Here is a 20,638-nt window from a genome sequence, read left to right on the forward strand (position 1 = left end):
AATGTTTTTGGCATTGTGCTTTGTACCATTTATTAAATAAAAATTTTAAAAAATTAATAAATAACTTTCATAGTGATTCTCTGATATAGGCATTATTGTTTGCTTTAAACAGATGAGGTAACTGAGGCTCAAAGATGCTAAATGATTAGCAGAAGTTTACAAAGGAAGATTTAATAAGCAGACCTTGGTATCAACAGACAGATGATTCTGATTCCAAAAATTTTGTCCTAAAATGAGAACAGAAGTGATTTCATAGTCGTCCATAATTGGCATAAAAAACTCAAGTAAAAACCCATCCTTTAATTCTGTGCTCGACAAGCCATAAAAAAAAAAAAGTAACTGCTTTAAAATGGGGCTTCCCAGGTGGCACAGTGGTAAAGAATCTGCCTGCCAATGCAGAAGACCTAAGAGACATGGGTTTGATTCCTGCATTGGGAAGATTCCTTGGAAAAGGAAATGGCAACCCACTCCAGTATTCTTGCCTGTAAAATTTCCATGGACAGAGAAGTCTGTGGGCTACAGTCTATGGGGTTGCAAAGAGTTGGGACACAACTGAGCATGCACATACCTTTAAAAATAATTCAGTTTTAAATACCAACAATCTGCATGCTCAAACTACTAGATGAATAAATATGAATATCTCTAAAAGAAATAGATTAATTCCAGGATCAATCAACTACCCATGAATAAAATTCCGTTTTACTTCATGGATGCTCATTTTATGAATCAGTACATTTACATGGAGATAAAATTATTACTTGTGTCTTAAGAGTGCATAATGTGAAACTTCTTAAAATTAAAAATAAACTTCTCTACTCAAAGTTCTCATTTTTTATATAATCTCCAAGACTTACAACTTCTTTTTAAACGGTACAAGAGGGAGAAAACTAAACTAGTAGCTAGAGTTTAAAGACAGAGATTTGGAAATTTCAAAGGAAAGTAGTGTTGCTCTTCAAAGGGGTAGAAAAATACTTCATAACAATCTTAGGTTTTGAGTAGACATAGAAGGTGGATGCAATTACCTGCAACATGAGCTCACAGTCATCTCTTCCAACAAAAATCATTTCTCGTGGCAGCCTGTGGCGAGTGCCTCCACTGCTCACCAAAAACCAGGATGTTAAGCTCATTTTCTGTTTAGCTTCTAAGTCTTTGGGAAAGCTACGTCATCCTGAAGAGAGAGATTTAGAAAAGCATACATTCAGATATTTTCAATTTCGGTTATCTATTCACCAAACCCTGTAAGCAGGCCTTGGGATAGAACTGCACTCAACATTTACACCTGCCTAAATAAACAGACAGTCCACAGTTCCCAGGAAAAAAACATATCTAACATATTTTCAGAAGTAAGTCCACAAACTCCAATAAAGAAAAAACAAACATTAGTCAATTAGGCAATCAACTAATAACATTTATCATATGTCTGAAAGGCTTTGAGCGTAGCTTATAAAGGTCTACAATCCTCAAGTACATGATCACATTTGTATCATGTTAACCTCAGTAAATGCTACCGATATTACAATATTATACAAATAAGTATCTAAATTACAAATGATTTGAGAAACACAGACTCAATTCAAATGAATATATTTGATAACTGATTAAGAGCTAACAAGGGACAACAAAGAAAATGCTTCACTATCAGTGTAGACCATTTAATGCTCTTTCAAAAATATGCTCTTTCAAAATTTATGTACTGTACTTTTACCACTATAATGGCAAAAAGAGGAACCAAAAAGCCTCTTGATGAGGGTGAAAGATGACAGTGAAAAAGCTGGCTTGAAGCTTAACATTAAAACACTACGATGATGGCATCTGGTCCAATCATTACATGGCAAACAGAAGGGGAAAAAGTAGAAACAGTGACAGATTTTATTTTCTTGGGCTCCAAAATCACTGTGGACAGTGACTACGTCCATGAAATTCAAAGACGCTTGCTCCTTGGACAGAAAGCTATGACAAACCTGTGCTGTGCTTAGTCGCTCAGTCATAGCCAACTCTTTGCAACCCCACTGACTGTAGGCCACCAGACTCCTCTGTCCATGGGATTCCCCAGGCAAGATACTGGAGGGGGTTGCCCTCCTCCAGAGGATCTTCCCAAAAAGGGATAAAACCCAGGTCTCCTGTACTGCAAGCATATTTTTTACCATTTGAGCCACCAGGGAAGCCCTAGATAGCATATTAAAAAGCAGAAACATCACTTTGCCAACAAAGGTCCGTATAGTCAAAACTATGGTTTATTCCAGTAGTCATGTACATATGTGAGAGTTGGATCATAAACAGAAGGTTGAGCATCAAAGAATTGACGGTTTTGAATCGTGGTGCTAGAGAAGACTCTTTAGAGTCCCTTGGACTGAAGGATCAAACCAGTCAATCCTAAAGGAAATCAACTCTGAATATTCACTGGAAGGACTGATGCTGAAGCTGAAACTCTAATACTTTGGCCACCTGATGCAAAGGGCTGACTCTTTGGAAAAGAACCTGATGCTGGGAAAGACTAAAGGCAACAGGAGAAGGGGGTGGCAGGGAATGAGATGATTAGACAGTAAGACCTACTCAATGTACATGAGTTTGGCAAACTCTAAGAAACAACAGTCCATTCTAGAGGAGATCAGTCCTGGGTGTTCACTGGAAGGACTGATGCTGAAGCTGAAACTCCAATACTTTGGCCACCTCATGCAAAGAGTTGACTCACTGGAAGACTCTGATCCTGGGAGGGATTGGGGGCAGGAGGAGAAAGGGACGACAGAGAATGAGATGGCTGGATGGCATCATTGACTTGATGGACTTCAGTTTGAGTGAACTCCGGGAGTTGGTGATGGACAAGGAGGCCTGGCGTGCTGTGATTCATGGGGTCGCAAAGAGTCGGACACGACTGAGCGACTGAACTGAACTGAACTGAAGAGACAGTGAAGGACAGAGGAGCCTGGTGTGCGGCAGTCCATGGCGACTGAAAAACAACTTTCTAAATACAATTTTCCTAGAGCAGCAGTTCCTAAACTTTTTGTCCTTGACATTCTTCTACACTCAGAGGAAAAAAAAAGACCCTAAAGAACATTTTGTTTACATGGATTAGATATATTAATATTTATCATATTAGAAATAAAACTGAGAAACTGGTATGAATTAATTCATTCTAAAATTATTGATAAATCAATTTTACAGAACAATAGCTAACATTTTAATGAAGACTAATTATACTTCCCCCCAAATTAGTGAGAATAATACCATTATACATTTTTTAAAATCAAATCTTTAAGGTTTGATTTTATAGAAGATTTTCATATCTGCTCTGAATTCAATCTGTTTAACTTAAAATATTTAAAAACTTAGCTTCATACTTATTCCCAGATAACTAGTAGGAAATGGTAAATTTATTTTAATAGTCTCTCCAGATAACCGAAGACGGTTTTCTTTGATACTACACCAAAACTTCCCAGGTGGTAATTTCTTAAATGTTATTTACAATACGGAATCTGAAACTATCCATCATGAGAATCCATTTTCTGCTTTGAAGGGATTTTTTAACTTCATGCATCGATCACTTGAAAAACACTGGTTCCCTAAGTTATACAGATCTTCCAAGTGATGATACGTTTTATTATACTAGTTAAAAATATCACATTCACTTAATATCATAATTCATCTCATCAGAAAAGTCTTTAAGTTCTGGGCAGTTGTAAAGCAGCAGAATCGAGTTCCTAAAATTCCAATTTTCTCTTGAAAGCCTAATTTTCCTGTCAAAAAAAAGTCAATTCTTTTCCTTGAAGTGACAGGTTTATACTGTCTACCAAATATTCAAGTCTGCAAAACCATAATCTGTCTGCCAGTCATTATTTCAAGTAAAAATAGTGTTCTATGAAACAACTGGCTAGTTCAGCTCACAACTCAAACAATAACACAAATGCTTTTCTTTAGACAACCGTGGTACTTTGGTATATAAAAATAGCGTCTTTATGTGTAGTTCCATTTAGTCACACAGAACATTAAAAAGATGGTGATTCAAAGGTCAAGATTTATTAGACTTAATGTTTTGTAACACTTTATCAAGGACATTCTTTAGTGAAACCAGCTTTTTTTTCTTACTTTCAAGTGCATGGCAGTGAAGAATATGACTGCTATTAACACAGCAGGATGCCAATGCCTTCAATAAGGAAGCAGCAGCCTGAGCCAGCATTGTTTTTCATATCAGTTCAAAGGTCCATACAATAAAAAAGGCAAATGATGCTTTGATAATATTAAGAAAACAGTTTTGACTTCACGACCCTTGAAATGGTTTCAGGGACTCCCAGAGGCCCGCTGACTGAGCTTCTAGAACTACTGTCTTAGAGGATGTGACTATGTCATTAAGAGCATGAACTTAAGAGTCAGACACTCCTGGTTCTACAGTTATTTCTGCAAGACCTTGGGCAAGTTACTTACCCTGTGTCCCTTAGTTTCCTCTTGTGTAAAATGGAAACAAGGATAGTGTCTACATGACAGCTTTTTTCTTATGGATCAAAGACTACTACTTATAAATATTTTTCCTGCAAAATGATACATTCTCTTACGATTTAATGAGCAGCAAACCTTATGGCTCAGCTGGTAAAGAATCCGCCTACAATGTGGGAGGGTGGATAAGGGAAAGGCTACCCACTCCGGTATTCTGACCTGGAGAATTCCGTGGACTGTACAGTCCATGGGGTCACAAACAGTTGGACACAACTGAGTGACTTTCACTTTATACCACGAAACAATGAAATCAAACATTCTGCAATAAGAAACACATCTATATATTAAAAGAAAACCCTTTAAAATGTGGACTTTTAAAAAAAATAAAATGTGGACTTTTATGTTAAAGTAAAAACCCTGTATGTTATGAATTTGTCTACACATACATGAAACCATGCGTTTCATCAAAATAAGCAAATAATTTTCTGTAAAGTGAAAACTATTAAGTCCTATTCTCTTTTGAGTTTATTAAATTAATTGGTCAATTTATGTGGATTCTTAAATCTTCCATTCACCTAACTCCCTGATGCAGATGTTGCTGTTAAGTCTTCTATTCATCTGTCTGCATGTGTGCAAGCTCAATAGTCAAGTTGTGTCCAACTCTTTGTGACTCCATGAACTGTAGCCCTCAGGACCCTCTGTCCATGGAATTTCCCAGGCAAGAATACCGGAGTGGGTTGCCATTTCCTTCTCCAAGGGATCTTGCTGATCCAGGGATCACACCTGCATCTCCTGCACCGGCAGGCAGGTTCTTTACCACTGAACCAGCAAAGGAAGCATTCATCTGTGTACTTTCTGTCAAAATGGTTTTTAGCATTTCATATGTCAAGTGTTAGTCTTTAAGTTGTGTCCAACTCTTGCGACCCCATAGACTATACCCCAGCAGGCTCCTTGGTCCATGGGATTTCCCAGGCAAGAATACTGAAGTGGGTTGCTATTCCCTTCTCCAGGGGATGTTCCAACCAAGGGATCGAACCTGGGTTTCCTGAGTTGCAGGCGGATTCTCTACTACCTGAGCCACCAGGGAAGCCCAAGTAAGTACATAACTATATAAAATAAAATTTTATATAAATCTGGAAAACTCAGCAGTGGCCACAGGACTGGAAAAGGTCAGTTTTCATTTCAATCCCAAAGAAGGGTAATGCCAAAGAATGTCCAAACTACCGCACAATCACGTTCATTTCACATGCTAGCAAGGTAACACTCAAAATCCTTCAAGCCAGGATTCAACAGAATGTGAAAAAGAACTTCCAGATGTACAAGCTGGATTTAGAAAAGGCAGAGGAATCAGAGATCAAATTGTCAGCATCCACTGGGTCATAGAAAAAGCAAGGGAATTCCAGAAAAACATCTACTTCTGCTTCATTGACTATGCAAAAGACTTTGGCTGTGTTGGATCACAACAAACTACAGAAAATTCTTAAAGAGATGGGAATACCAGGCCATCTAACCTGCCTCCTGAGAAATATGTATGCAGGTCAAGAAGTAACAGAACTGGACATGGAACAATGGACTGGTTCAAAATTGGGAACGGGTACTTCAAGCAGGGTGTATATTGTTACCCTGCTTATTTAACTTATATGCAGAGAACATCATGCATAATGCCAGGCTGAATAGAGCACAAGCTGGAAATAAGACTGCCAGGAGAAATATCCATAACCTCAGATATGCAGATGACACCACCCTTATGGCAGAAAGTGAAGAGGAACTAAAGAGCCTCTTGGTAAAGGTGAAAGGAGAGAGTGGAAAAGCTGGCTTAAAACTCGACGTTCAAAGAAAAGAAGATTATGGCATCGGGTCCATAGTTTAGTTACTTATTTTACTTATGGCAATTCATGGCAAACAGGTGGGGAACCAATGGAAACAGTGACAGACTTCTTTCTTGGGCTCCAAAATCACTGCTCACAGTGCCTGCAGCCATGAAATTAAAAGATGCTTACTCCTTGGAAGAAAAGCTATGACAAACCTAGATAGTGTATTAAAAAGCAGAGACATTACTTTGCTGACAAAAGTCCTGATAATCAAATCTATAGTTTTTCCAGTAGTTGTGTACGGATGTGATCAGTTCACTTTAGTTCAGTTGCTCAGCCATGTCCGACTCTTTGTGACCTCATGGACTGCAGCATGCCAGGCTTTCCTGTCCATCACCAACTCCCGAAGCTTACTCAAACTCATGTCCATCAAGTCGGTGATGCCATAAACCATCTCATACTCTGTCATCCCCTTCTCCTCCTGCTTTCAATCCTTCCCAGCAGCAGGGTCTTTTCCAATGAGTCAGTTCTTCACATCAGCTGGCCAAAGTACTGGAGCTTCAGCTTCAGCATCAGTCCTTTCAATGAATATTCAGGACTGTTTTCCTTTAGGATGGACTGGTTGGATCTCCTTGAAGTCCAAGGGACTCTCAAGAGTCTTCTCCAACACCACAGTTGAAAAGCATCAATTCTTCAGCGCTCACTTTCTTTATGATCCAACTCTCACATCCATATATGACTACTGGAAAAACCATAGTTTTGACTAGACAGACCTTTGTCAGCAAAGTAATGTCTCTGCTTTTTAATATGCTGTTTACATTGATCACATTTTTTCTTCCAAGGAGCAAGCGACTTTTCATTTCATAGCTGCAGTCACCATCTGCAATGATTTTGGAACCCAATAAAATAAAGTCTCTCCTGTTTCCATGTTTCTCCATCTATTTGCCATGAAGTGATGGGACCAGGTGCCATGATCTTCGTTTTCTGAATGTTGAGCTTCAAGCCAACTTTTTCACTCTCCTCTTTCACTTTCATCAAGAGGCTTTTGAGTTCCTCGTCACTTTCTGCCGTAAGGGTGGTGTCATCTGCATATCTGAGGTTATTGATATTTCTCCCAGCAATCTTGATTCCATCTTGTGCCTCTCATACACCCTGGCATTTCTCACTATATACTCTGCATATAAGTTAAATAAGCAGAGTGACAATATACAGCCTTGATGTACTCCTTTACCAATTTTGAACTAGTCCATTGTTTCATGTCTGGTTTTAACTGTTGACCTGCAGACATATTTCTCAGGAGGCAGGTATGGTGATCTGGTATCAGCCAGACCCATCATCAGCCCCACCCATTATCAAAATACATCAACTAAACAATAATCGTACATTGCATATCTTTTATGTCAATGCTCTAAAATTACTCACTTAAAGAAACATTTTAGGGAAAAACTACGGCAATATAAAATGCCTTTAACTTATTCATAAAATGAAAAATACTACAATCGTTAATTCATACATATTTCAATTATGAAGAGTTCATTTAATGGATCACTGATAAAACTTCCTGAAACATTTTCTCAAAGCACAGTCTTTAGGTCATACTGGAAATCTAAAGACTCAATAGTATGGAGGACCACTGTCCTCCACAAAGATTATAGTCCCAGACCTTCTTACATATTCAAGTGCAACCATGAACTATAACCTTTGCTCTATGACTTGGCAATTCCTCCAATTAAAGGTAGTGAAAAGGATAGAACAGGATAGATACACAGGTACTTATTGAAGTCCCAGCAAAGGACTATAGACAGAGAGGGAAACCAAGGAAACTTTGGGAGACCACTGTAAGTTAATGATCACTCAAGAAAGCTACTGGAACATCAAGGGAGGAAGCAGTCTTACTTAACTATAAAGCCATGAATAAAAGCACAAGATATGCCCCAGGCCATCAGGTAAAAGAAAAATGTCACCACCCTTCTACTGATTTGAATAAATGCTATCATAATCCTAGTTGACCTCACAGGGTTAAGACACTCTCCTGCCCAAAATGAAGGAGGCGCTGGTGATGTAAGCTTGATATCTTCTTGAAGAAGGTGGTCTTTGCCCTCTTTTTAATTTTCCTTTGATTATAAAATTTTAGTCTTCTTGATCCTCGGGGCAGAGCTTCCTCACCTGCCCACTTGTATCTCTCACAAGTACTTTATGTTAATAAAACTACTTCTTGCCTACCACTTGTGTGCGGATACACAATGAAACCGAGCCTCAGTAAGTCCAGATGCAAGGTGAGTGATTCTGATTAAATGACCATGGGTTCAAGTTTTTATTAGGGTTTTGCCTGGGAATTTGAGTCCCAGCATGTGGGTTCAAGGCCCAATTTGAGGTGCGCTGTTTCAGTGGAGGTATAATTTCCCTCTATATAACTCTGGGCTATGCTTCATGACTTGTTTTGGCCAATGAGGTAATGTTAATAGTTGTGATGCAAATGGAGACTAAAATATGCTTGGGCAACTGGGTTTGATCTCTTGTACCTTTGCCTTCACCATAAAAAGAACGTGCCCTGGCTAGCCCATTGGTTCAAGAAGAATGAAAGACATGTAGAACAGATATAGATCTAACACAGAACCTGAAGCATGCCCTCAAGTATATCATTCAACCATTAAAAACAGACATATGAACAATAATAAAATTACTGTTTGAGTCATCGAGAGATTTGCAGATTGACTATAATGCACAAAAATGAGTATAATTTACTGAAATAGAAGGTCTTTCAACAGCAGAATGACAATCCAATACACTTATTTCTAAAAATATACAAATGAAATTTTTGTTGTAATTGTTCCCTTTTCCCCAGTTTCTTCAATCTCAGAATGGTAATTAAACCTAAGGCTGTGATGCATTACAGAACTACAAACTGTAGGTAAAGGGAGCTTATTTTAACAAAAAAATAAAAAGAGAGAATTTCGGGTGGAAAGGGTCAACATCTATAGTTTACTTTTCCACCATCTGGAGTTTCACAGGAGAATCATCCAATCTCCTCTCATAGTAGGCAAAAACACACTGATGATGTTGTAGAAGTCAAGCTGAATGAAGTAACTGGGAAGAATCTCACCATTCTGTGTGAAGAGTGTCTATGGTAGGCTTGGTTAAGCACAGCACTTTACCCTACCCTTGAATAAGCTTGATGGTCACATGTTTGGAGTCTCTCTGATACAGTATCTTCAGATAATAAACCTGTCAACTTCTGTGGGAATGGGGGTTTGGGCAATGAGCCCTGATAGTTTTTTATATGAACTTTCAACTAATTTCCTTGTTTTCGGTCCACCCTGCCTACTAAGATACAAGGTATGTCACATTCCCCAGCCTTTCCAAGATCCTAAGAGAATTTATTTGTTTATTTAGTTCTTCCTCCCAAAGTTCCCCCTCTTCCAAAACTTTCTCAACTTCTCTTCCTTTCCTTCTCTTTGTATTAGTGAGACTGGGAAGAAGTGAGAAAATTTCAGGGGTCCTATTCAAAATACTTCTTGAAAATTGTTTCTTTTAGCATACAATTTTGAAATAACACTGAACTACAGATTGACTCGAGAAATTTAGCTACTCTTAACAGTCCTGGGTGTTCATTGGAAGGAATGATGCTAAAGCTGAAACTCCAATACTTTGGCCATCTCATGCAAAGAGCTGACTCACTGGAAAAGACTGATGCTGGGAGGGATTGGGGGCAGGAGAAGGGGACGACAGAGAATGAGATGGCTAGATGGCATCACTGACTCGATGGACTTGAGTTTGAGTGAACTCCGGGAGTTGGTGATGGACAGGGAGGCCTGGCATGCTGTGATTCATGGGGTCAGAGTCGGACATGACTGAGCGACTGAACTGAACTGAACTGAAAAGAAGTGAATTTCCAATGATAATATCTTTTCTCCATATCTGTAGTTTGGTTATCTCATTCTAATTGCATTGAGTTTAGATTTCAAGTTAGGTACCATTAATATTACAAGTACTAGCTGTGATTCAATAGAAGCTAAAAGTAAGGGGGTAAAGTCTCCACGATTATGTTAATATAACTCTGGATATGCCTCCAGACAGTCCCTAGACAAATGGGGATAATAGTTCACCAAACAACATATGATATGCTAATATATTACTGTACTGTGAAGTGAAATGGCTAAAAAAATACTCTTGGTAACTTTATGAATTTGGAAAGAAGCTACTATAAGGAAAACTTCAAATACATATATATTTCAAAGTGCTTCCTAATAAAACCTTTGTATTAAATTCTCCTATGAAAATGAAGAAAATAGTAGACTGGATAAAATAAAAGGGTCCATCTTCATGGCTTCTATGAGAGAATCTGCCGATGTAAGGAACACACAATCAAAGAAATTCCATGCAAACAGGAATCAAAACAAAGTTGAGATGGCTATGTCAATGTCAGATAAGTAGACTTTAGTTCAAAGAAGCTTATGAAAGGCAAAGAACATTACATATTGATAAAACGTTCTATACATCAAGAGGATCTAAAAACTGCAAACATACACACCTAACAAAAGAGCATCAAAATATATGAAGCAAAACAGATAAAATTAAAAGAAAAAACAGAGAGTAGAACAATAATAGTTGAAGACTTCAATACTCCACTTTCAACTGTGAAAAACAACTAGACAGAAGATCAATAAAGAAAGGATTTTATAACACTAGAAACCAATCTGCTGTAACACTTCACTCAAATTCACATTTTTCTCAAGTGCATGAAGAACGTTTTCATGACGTAATGTTAGGAGTAAAACAAGTCTTAATGAATTTAAAAAGATGGAAAACGTACGAAACAACTTTTCTAATCACAGTCGAATGGAATCATTCATCAGTAACAGAAGAAAAACTGGAAATTTCTCACTGTGTAAAAATTAAACAACACACTTTGACAATGAGTGGGCTGCCGTCTATAGGGTCACACAGAGTCGGACACGACTGAGGCAACTTAGCAGCAGCAGTAGAGAAGCAATCATAAGAGAATTTAAAAGAAAAAGCAAATGAAAACAATACAGAATAAAAAACTAATAATATTTGTTCAAAACTAGTCCTAATAGGGAATGTTACAATTACAGTTATAGCTGTAACCACTGTAAAAAGGAAAAAAAAAAAGCAAAAAAAAGATCTCAAATCAATAATCTAAGTGCAGACTTTAAGGAAACCAAAACCAAAGCTAATTGAAGGAAGAAGACAATAAAGATTACTATTTCCAACTGTGTCCTTTTCTTTTTTGCTTTAAGGAATCACTTAACGTACGGTTTGGTGGTGTTGAATTCTTTTAGATTTTGCTTGTTTGTAAAATTTTGATCTATCAAATCTCAACGAGAATCTTGTCTGGTAGATTTTTCTGAGTTGTAGATTCTTCCCTTTCATCCCTTTAAATATATAGTGTCACTTTCTTCTCACCTGCAGAAGCTCAGTTCCTTGTATGTAACTGTTGTTGATCCCTTGCTGCTTTTAAGATTCTCTTTATTTTTAAATTTTTGCTATTTAAATTACAATATATATTGACGTAGTCCACTTTGGGTGATCCTCTTTGGGACACTCTGTATGTCCTGGACCTAGATGTCTGCTTCTTTCCCAGGTTAGGGAAGTTTTCCGCTACAGTATCTTCAAATATGTTCTCTGTCCCTTTCTCTCTTCTAAGAAGCCTATAATGTGAATGTTTTTACACCTGACTTTGTGCCAGTGGTCTCTTAATCTATCAACATTTTAAATTTAAACTATTTTCTGTTAATCTTGTGTGACTGCCACTACTCGGTCTGCCACTTTGCTGACTATCCTCTGTATCATATAACCTACCGCCAATTCCTTCTAATGGATTTTAAATTTTCAGTTATATATTCTTCATCTGTTTCTTTTTTTTACATTTTCTAATTTTTTACTAATCATTCCATTTACATCAATAAACAGTCATTCACTCAACAAATCAATAAGGAGACATTAACTTTAAATGATATATTAGACTGGATGAACTTAATAGCAACACATAAAACACTCCATCCAAAAGCAGCATAATACACATTCTTTTCAAGTATACATGGAATATACTTCAAGATCGATCACATGCTAGGCCACAAAAGAAGATTCAGTAAATCTGAGGAAACTGAAATCATATGAAGCAACTTTTCCACCAAAAAAAAATCATATTAGGAATCAACTACAAGGGGAAAAAAAATATACAAAACTCAAATTGATGGAGGTTTAACAAAATGCTACTAAGTAACCAATGGATCACTGAAAAAATTAAAGAAGAAACCCCAAAATACCTGTAGACAGCGAAAATGAAAACACAATGATCCAAAATGTTTGGGTTGCAGCAAAAGCAGTTCAAAGATGGAAATTTACAGTGATACAAGTTTACCTCAGGAAACAAAAGATCTCAATCAACCTAACATTATGCCTAAAGGAACTACAAAAAAAAAAAAAAAAAAACCCAGCAAAACAAAACCCAAAATTAGAAAAAGAAAAGAAATCATAAAGATCAGAGCAGAAATAAACAGAGACTAGGAAAAAAAAAAAAAGGAAAGATCAATGAAATGAAAAGCTAATTCTTTGAAAAGATAAACAAAATTGATAAACCTATAGCCAGACTTATCAAGATAAAGAGGGCATGAATCAAAAAATCAGAAATGAAAAAGAAGTTACAATCAATACTGAAGAAACTCAAAGAATTTTAAGAGATTACTATGAACAATATTATGCCAATAAAATGGACAAACCAGAAGAAATGGACAAATTCCCAGAAATACACAATCATCTCAATACTGACCTGGGAAGAAACAGAAAACATTAACGGACCAATTACTAGATGAAACTGAATTAGTAATTTAAACAAACAAACAAACTCCAAACAAACAAAAGTTCAGGCCCAGATGGCTTCACAGGTGAATTCTAACAAATATTTAGAGGAGAGTTAACTTATTCTTAAACTATTCCAAAAAAGTGCAGAGGAAGGAGCTCTTCCAAACCCATTTTATGAAGTCACATCACCCCAATAGCAAAACCAGACAAAAACAATACAAAAAAAGAAAACTGCAGGTCAGTATCACTGATGAACTGGGATGCCAAACTTCTAAACAAGTTAGTAGCAAACCAAATTCAACAATATATCAAAAAGATTACACAACATGATTAAATGGGATTTACCTGAGGGATGCAAGGGCTTTTCAATATCTGACAATCAATTATTTATGATAAAGGCCCTTCAGAAGGCGGGCACAGAAGGAAAATACCTCATCATAATGAAGGCCATATATGATAAACCTACAGCTAACATCATACTCAATGGAGAAAAGCAGAATGCATTTCCTTTAACATCAGGAATAATACAAGGATTCCCACTCTCACCACTTTTACCTAACATAGTATTGGAAGTCTTGGCCACAGCCATCAGAGAAGAAAAAGGAATACAAGGAATATAAACCAGAAAGGAAAAGTAAAACTGTCACTGTTTGCAGACAAAATGATATGATACTACACACAGAAAATCCTGAAGATGTCAGCAGAAAACTACTAAAGTTCATTACTGAATTTGGTGAAACTGCAGTATACAAAATTAGTATACAGAAATCTGCAACAGTTCTATATACCAATGATGAATGATCAGAAAGATAATTTAAGAAAACAATCTTATTTCTCATTGTATCAAAAAGAATTAAGTACTTCGGAATCAATTTAAGGAGGTGAAAGACTGATAATCAGAAAACTATAAAATATGGAAGAAAGAAATTGAAAATGGTACAAATGGAAAGACATGTTGTGTTCATGGATTGTAAGAATTAATACTGTTAAAATGTCTCTACCACCAAAAGCAAATAATAACTAGAACAAATATAAAAATTGTGTGGAAACACAAAAGACACTCAATAGCTCAAAAAAACACTGATAAAGAACAAAGCTGGCAGTCCTCATTTTCAAATCATACTAAAAGGCTGCAGTAATCAAAACAGTATGCCACTGGCCTAAAAAGAGACACATACACCAATAGAACAGAATAAAGAGCCCAGAAATAAAGTAGGCAAGAATGTATACTGGAGAAAAATACCCTCTTCAGTAAACGATGTTGATAACCTGGATGGCTACATGCAAAGGACTCAAATTGGACTACGCTCTCACATCATTTACAAAAACACACTGCAAATGGATTAAAGACTTAAACGTAAAGACTGAAGCCATAAAATCCCTAGAAAACATACGTAATACACTGTCACATGGGCTTCAGTTCAGTCGCTCAGTCGTGTCCGACTCTTTGCGACCCCATGAATCACAGCACGCCAGGCCTCCCTGTCCATCACCAACTCACGGAGTTCACTCAAACTCATGTCCATCGAGTCGGTGATGCCATCCAGTCAGCAATGTCTTTTTGGATATCTCTCCTCAAGTAAGGGAAGCAAAACAAAAAAATAAACAAGTGCGATTACATCAAACTAAAACATTGCACTATGAGGAAAGCTATCAACAAAAAGAAAAGGCAGCCTACTGAATGGGACAAGCTATTTGCAAATTATGTATATGATAAAGGTTTAATATCCAAATTATGTATGTGATAATAGGCAAAAACACTAAGATTTCATGCAATTCAACATCAACAGGAACATGAAAGATGCTGGACACTGCTAACCACCAAAAAAAGGAAAGTGAAACGACAGTAAGATACCTCACACCTGTCAGTCTCACTCCAGGCTATCATCAGGGGACTTTCCTGGTGGTCCACTGGTTAAGACTCCATGCTTCCAATGCAGTGGGCACAGGTTTGATCCCTGGTGGGGAACTAAGATCCCAAGCCACACACACAAAAAAAGAACGGCTCTTATCAAAAAGACCACAAATAGCAAATGTTGGCAAAGATGTTAAGAAAAGGGAACCCAACAAAGACGTTGAGAAAAGGGAACTGTTCTACTTGGTAAAACAGTATGGAAGTTCCTCAAAAAACTCAAAAAAGAACTACCATAGGATCCAGCAATCCCATTCCTGGGTAGATATCAGAAGGAAACAAAAACACTAATTCAAAAAGATATATTAAATATATACCTCAATGTTCAGAGCAGCATTACTTATAGTGCTTGAGATATGGAAGTAATCTAAGAGTCCACCCATCAATAGATGAATGAATAAAGATGTGGGATATATACTTATATAGAATGAAATACTACTTGAGCCATTACAAAGAATAAAATTTTGCCATTTTCAACAACATGGATGGACCTGGAAGACATTATGCTAAGTGAAATAAGTCAGTGAAAGACATCTGCATACTGTATGATATCACATATATGTATAATCTAAATGCAAAACAAACTAGTGAATTTAACAAAAAAGAGACTCACAGATATAGTGGTCACCAGTGAGAGGGAGGAAAGAGGAAAGGGCAGGAAATGGGGAGGGGATTAAGAGGCACGAACTACTACGTATAATGGATATACTGTACACATCAGGAATATTATACAAAATAAAGTATAATCTATAAAAATTTTGAATCATTATGTTGTACACCTGAAACTAACTGTAAATCAACTACTCCAGGAAGATCCCCTGAAGGAGGGCATGGCGACCCACACCAGCATTCTTGCCTGGAGAATGCCATGAACAGAGGAGCCTGGGGGGCTACAGTCCATGGGGTCACAGAGAGTCAGACACAACTGAAGCAACGTGGCACAGATCAACTACACCTCAATTTACAAAAAAAATTAACACTGATTCCTTACAAACTCTTCCAAAAATTGAAGAGGGAAGACATCCTAATCCATTCCATGAGGGCAGTGTTATGATGCCTAAGGTAGACACAGAAACTACAAGAAAAAACCACACTAACATATTATTTGATGTAATAATCTCCAACAAAATACTGGCAAACCGAATTCACTAGCATATCAAAAGGATTATGTACCAGGGCTACATGGGATTTATTCCTGGAATTAAAAGATGGGTCAACATATAAAGATGAATCAAGGTAATAAGAGTTTAATACTAAAATGAAAGAAAAAATGATCAGAAATGCATTAGTTAACTAATTACGCAGATCGATGCAAAAAAACTATTTGACAACATGCAAAATCTTCATGGTAAGTTCTCTGAGTTAAAAACAAAGGAATCTGATACATCCAGGGCAGTAATACATATTATCTGATAAACTGGAAGAATTTTATTTTATCTAAGAGGAATTTAAGAGATTAAAATATTAGCTGAGAAACTTACTAATATAGTTTCAGAGATTAAACCATATGGAGTATGCTCATCCATTAATCATGAACATATAATTAACATGTGTATGGCTTAGCTTTAGATTTAACAAGCTGAACAGATTCAGGGTCCTGAGAGTTTTATACATAATTCTAAAAAAAAAAACAAACAACAAAACTCTTAAATATATATTTATGTGTGTGTGTTTTGGGTATGAGAAGAGGTAAGGGCTTTAACCACAAAATGTAAAAAAAAAAAAAAAAGTAACTTAAGAATTACAAATATTAAAGCCTACTATTGAGAAATGAACACATTTTCTTGCTTCATTTAAAGTGATTAACAATATAACTAAAATACAACCCCAAACTTCCATTTCCCATAGCATCAATTTCTAACACTGGAATAACTTAATTACAATCTTAGATATGTTGCAGACTACACATAATACAAAACTGTACTAGTCTCTACTTTCTGTGCTTCTTAATTTCAGCATTTAAGATATCCCACAGTATGATAAAGGGTAGTATTAACAGATGCTGCCTGTCTATAAGCCTTTCCCCATGGCAGAATAATACACTTTAAAGCCCTACAAAACTTAGTTCAAACATCTATCATGTTATCATTTAAACTATAACTTATAGCATTACTGATATCTGCAGTATTATTATATGATTATGTTCTCTAGATTGCAAAGTTACTGTATGTTTCTAGTTGGTGAGCTCTTTGAAGGTAGGCAAAGTCTCTATTCCTCTACCCCTCTTCTTTCAGGAAATGCTTATGAGAAACCGACCAAATTCAGGAACTCTGAGAATTCAAGGTGAACAAAGAAAAAACAAAAAGAAAAGCCTGCCCCAGGAACTCAATCCACTGAACTCAATTGGTCAGTAGATGCCAATACAGAGATAAGCCTAAGGTGATACTAGAACAGAGAAGAATGCCATCACTCCAGGCTGGGATGGGAACACTGAGGGGAGTAGTACTGCAAGTCAGTACAGTACCTCTCTGTATTCCCAGAAAGTGAAGTTGCTCAGTCGTGTCCGACTCTTTGCAATCCCATGGACTGTAGTCTACCAGGCTTCTCTGTCCATGGGATTTTCCAGGCAAGAGTACTGGAGTGGGTCGCCATTTCCTTCTCCAGGGGATCTTCCTGACCCAGGGATCGAACCCAGGTCTCCTGCATTGCAGGCAGACGCTTTACCCTCTGAGCCACCAGGGAAGCCCTGTATTCCCAGAGCCGAGTACAATATTTTGCCTCTAGTGTGAGTGACAAGATATTTTTAATGAATGAATGGGTAGCTCTGTAGAGCTACTACAACTCTTCTTGAGTTGAGAATAATCTGGAAATGTGCAAGCATAAGGGGTGAGAATTTAATCATTTAACCTTTGCTACAATTAAATCTAGCCTTTAAATCCTGGTTAACTCCCCCCATCTTCACCACCTCCCTGCCTTCAATTGTCTCTCTCTTATTCTTTATCTCCTTGTCAGATAAGGTCTTTCGGCAGCAGCAGCCAAAGTTTAAAGCTCTGACATTTGGAGGTCACTGGGAGGAGGTAAATACTGACCTAGCATCATAATCCCATTTCCAAGTTTCTGGTAGCTACAGTCAGCTTTAAAAATTAACTCTCCTATTAGATCAGAGTTCATTTCAGGATCTAATGGGTTACAAATGTGGTATTACAGATTTAAATAAAAAAAAAAAAAAAAGAAAGAAAACAGAAACTCTGCAAATGTTCACCACAGAATACATTCTCATTACACTTTTAAGTTTCAACATTACATGTATTTTATTGCTTTTGCTTATATATTTTTTTAAAAAGTTGCTTGTCACAGTTCAAATTGAGGACCGACAGCAAGAAGAGTATGTGATTTTAATTACTGTAATGATAGAGCCTTGCTGCTGCTGCTGCTGCTAAGTCACTTCAGTCGTGTCCAACTCTGTGTGACCCCTAGACGGAAGCCCACCAGGCTCCCCCATCCCTGGGATTCTCCAGGCAAGAACACTGGAGTGGGTTGCCAAGAGCCTTGTGATAGGTAAAAACAATGTACCTGATCTATAACAACATTATGAAAGAAATTTGAAACAATGCATCACACAACCCACAGCAAAGAACACTATTAGTTGGATTATTAGGTTTGAGCGGAAAAATAAAACTATTACACAAATGATCATCAATGCATGCAACTACTTGAGCTAAAAAAACATGTTAAGCAAAGTCTATCCTTATGCTCTGGCAATCACTTGGCTGATTATCACCAGATGGCTTTATAGAGAATGAACTTCCTCTTATAACCCTCAATTCCTTCAGTAAGAAATAACTGCTGTAGGAAACATCAGCACTATCAATCTACACAGCTGAAAATGCTTTCCTCAACTGATATAATCCTCATTTTAATAAAACCCTATCACCCACGTGACAACTTTTCTTCTGGTGTTAGCAGGCATGAAAGGGTGACAATGATCTCCATGGGCTTGGTCCAGTGCCCAGCTGTTTCCTGAATGAATAAACAGTAGGAGAAAGGAAAAAGAAAACTTACAACAACAACAAAACGTGATCAAGTTCACCTCCTGAAATTGTCATCTGAATGAGCAGTAAAGCTTGTAAATTAAATGAACTAAATCGATGCATCAACTGCCCATCTAGGCCTCTGTAACTTGTACTATGTCTTTAAAAATTACTTTTAATTAAGACACTATTTTAGAACACTTTAAGGTTCACAGTAAAACTGAGTGGGGAAGGTACAGAGATTTCCCAATACTCCCAACCACCAAACATGTAGAGTTGCCCCATTATCAGCATCCCCCACCAAAAGTGATACTTTTTTTTTTTTTAATTACAATTCTTGAACTTACACTGACACATCAGTATCAAAGTACCTAGCTTATATTAGGGTTCACCCTTGGTACTGTACATTCTGTGGGTTTTGACACATATATGATTGAATGTATCCATCATTATGGTATATTGAGTATTTTCATTGCCCTAAAAAATCCTCTGTGCTCCTCCTATTCAACCCTCTTGCACCAAACCTGGCAACCAACGATGTTTTTACTGTGTCCACATTTTCCTACAATGTAATATAATTAGAAGCCTTTCAGACTGGCTTCTTCCATTTAGTGATAGGCATTTAAGTTTCCTCTGCATCTTTTTACAGCTTGATAGCTCATTTCTTTTTAACACTGAATAATATTCCATTCTCTGGATGAGTGACAGTTTATTCACTCACTTGTGAAAGGACATCTTAATTGTTTCCAAGTTTTGGCAGTTATGAATAAAGTTGCTATAAATATCATGTCTTTTTATTCTATCATATCAAGTACCTAAAAGGTAAGTGGCTAAATTTTAAATAAATGTATAAATTCAGGAATACTACGTTCCATTTCCCCCCTACTAAAGCCCTAACCGAAAATATCCTCAACAGTAATAAAAGCTCTGCCTCTGCCTCTGACACCTCGTATTTCTGAAAATGAGGAAAACACTAGGGCTGCATTTCAGCTAAGGACTCAAGATCAAATAAGGGGCAGACGTGACTGACCATTTGTTACAAAGGCAAACATTCTTTTCTATAATCTTTTACTTACAATAATAGATGTGCTATGCTGTGCTGCACTTAGTCGCTCAGTCATGTCTGACTTTTTGCGACCCCAAGGACTATAGCCTGCCAGGCACCTCTGTCCATGGAGATTCTCCAGGCAAGGATACTGGAATGGGTTGCCACACCCTCCTCCAAGGGATCTTCCCAACCTGGAATCGAACCCAGGTCTCCCGCATTGGAGGTGGATTCTTTATCATCTGAGTCACCAGGAAAGCACATGCCAGACAGTTCTAAGAACTTCATATACACACATTCACATAGTTGTTTGTAACAACAAAAATGACGGAAGGTTTAGAAGTGCACAAACATTATACAACAGTTACACTGGAAAACTCCATTTTACAGAGTACTATAAAATGAATTAATCTATTTTTCTTCATGCATAAGGTTACTTAGTGTGACCCACTAATAAGAGGGAAAGAGTGTTAAGACAGAAAAAGTTCACAACCTCATAGAAGCAAAAATAGACAAATGAAAGCTAACTAAATGAATAAAACAATTTCAGTGACAGTGGGAAGATAGGAATGAGAAAAACAAGAACAGCATAATGTAAGTGTTAGGGTGGTGCTGTTTAGGCTGGGTGGTCTGGGAAACATCTCTG

General features: G+C 37.1%; 1 protein-coding gene across 13 annotated transcripts in view; it reads right to left on the reverse strand.

Moving 5' to 3' along the window:
- CEP170 (centrosomal protein 170) overlaps positions 1 to 20,638 on the reverse strand; it is a 137,078-nt gene that overhangs the window by 101,339 nt on the left and 15,101 nt on the right. For all 13 annotated transcript variants that reach the window (XM_088845495.1, XM_055419716.2, XM_055419715.2 and 10 more), the window contains exon 2: positions 1,023 to 1,168. In XM_088845495.1, coding sequence (XP_088701621.1) covers positions 1,023 to 1,127 — 105 coding nt within the window. In that variant the 5' untranslated portion in view covers positions 1,128 to 1,168. The remainder of the gene's footprint in view (positions 1 to 1,022; positions 1,169 to 20,638) is intronic.

This window comes from Moschus berezovskii, chromosome 17, assembly GCF_049115385.1.
Source record: "Moschus berezovskii isolate FMDL1 chromosome 17, NW_MosBer_1.0, whole genome shotgun sequence".
Taxonomy (NCBI): Eukaryota; Metazoa; Chordata; class Mammalia; order Artiodactyla; family Moschidae; genus Moschus; species Moschus berezovskii.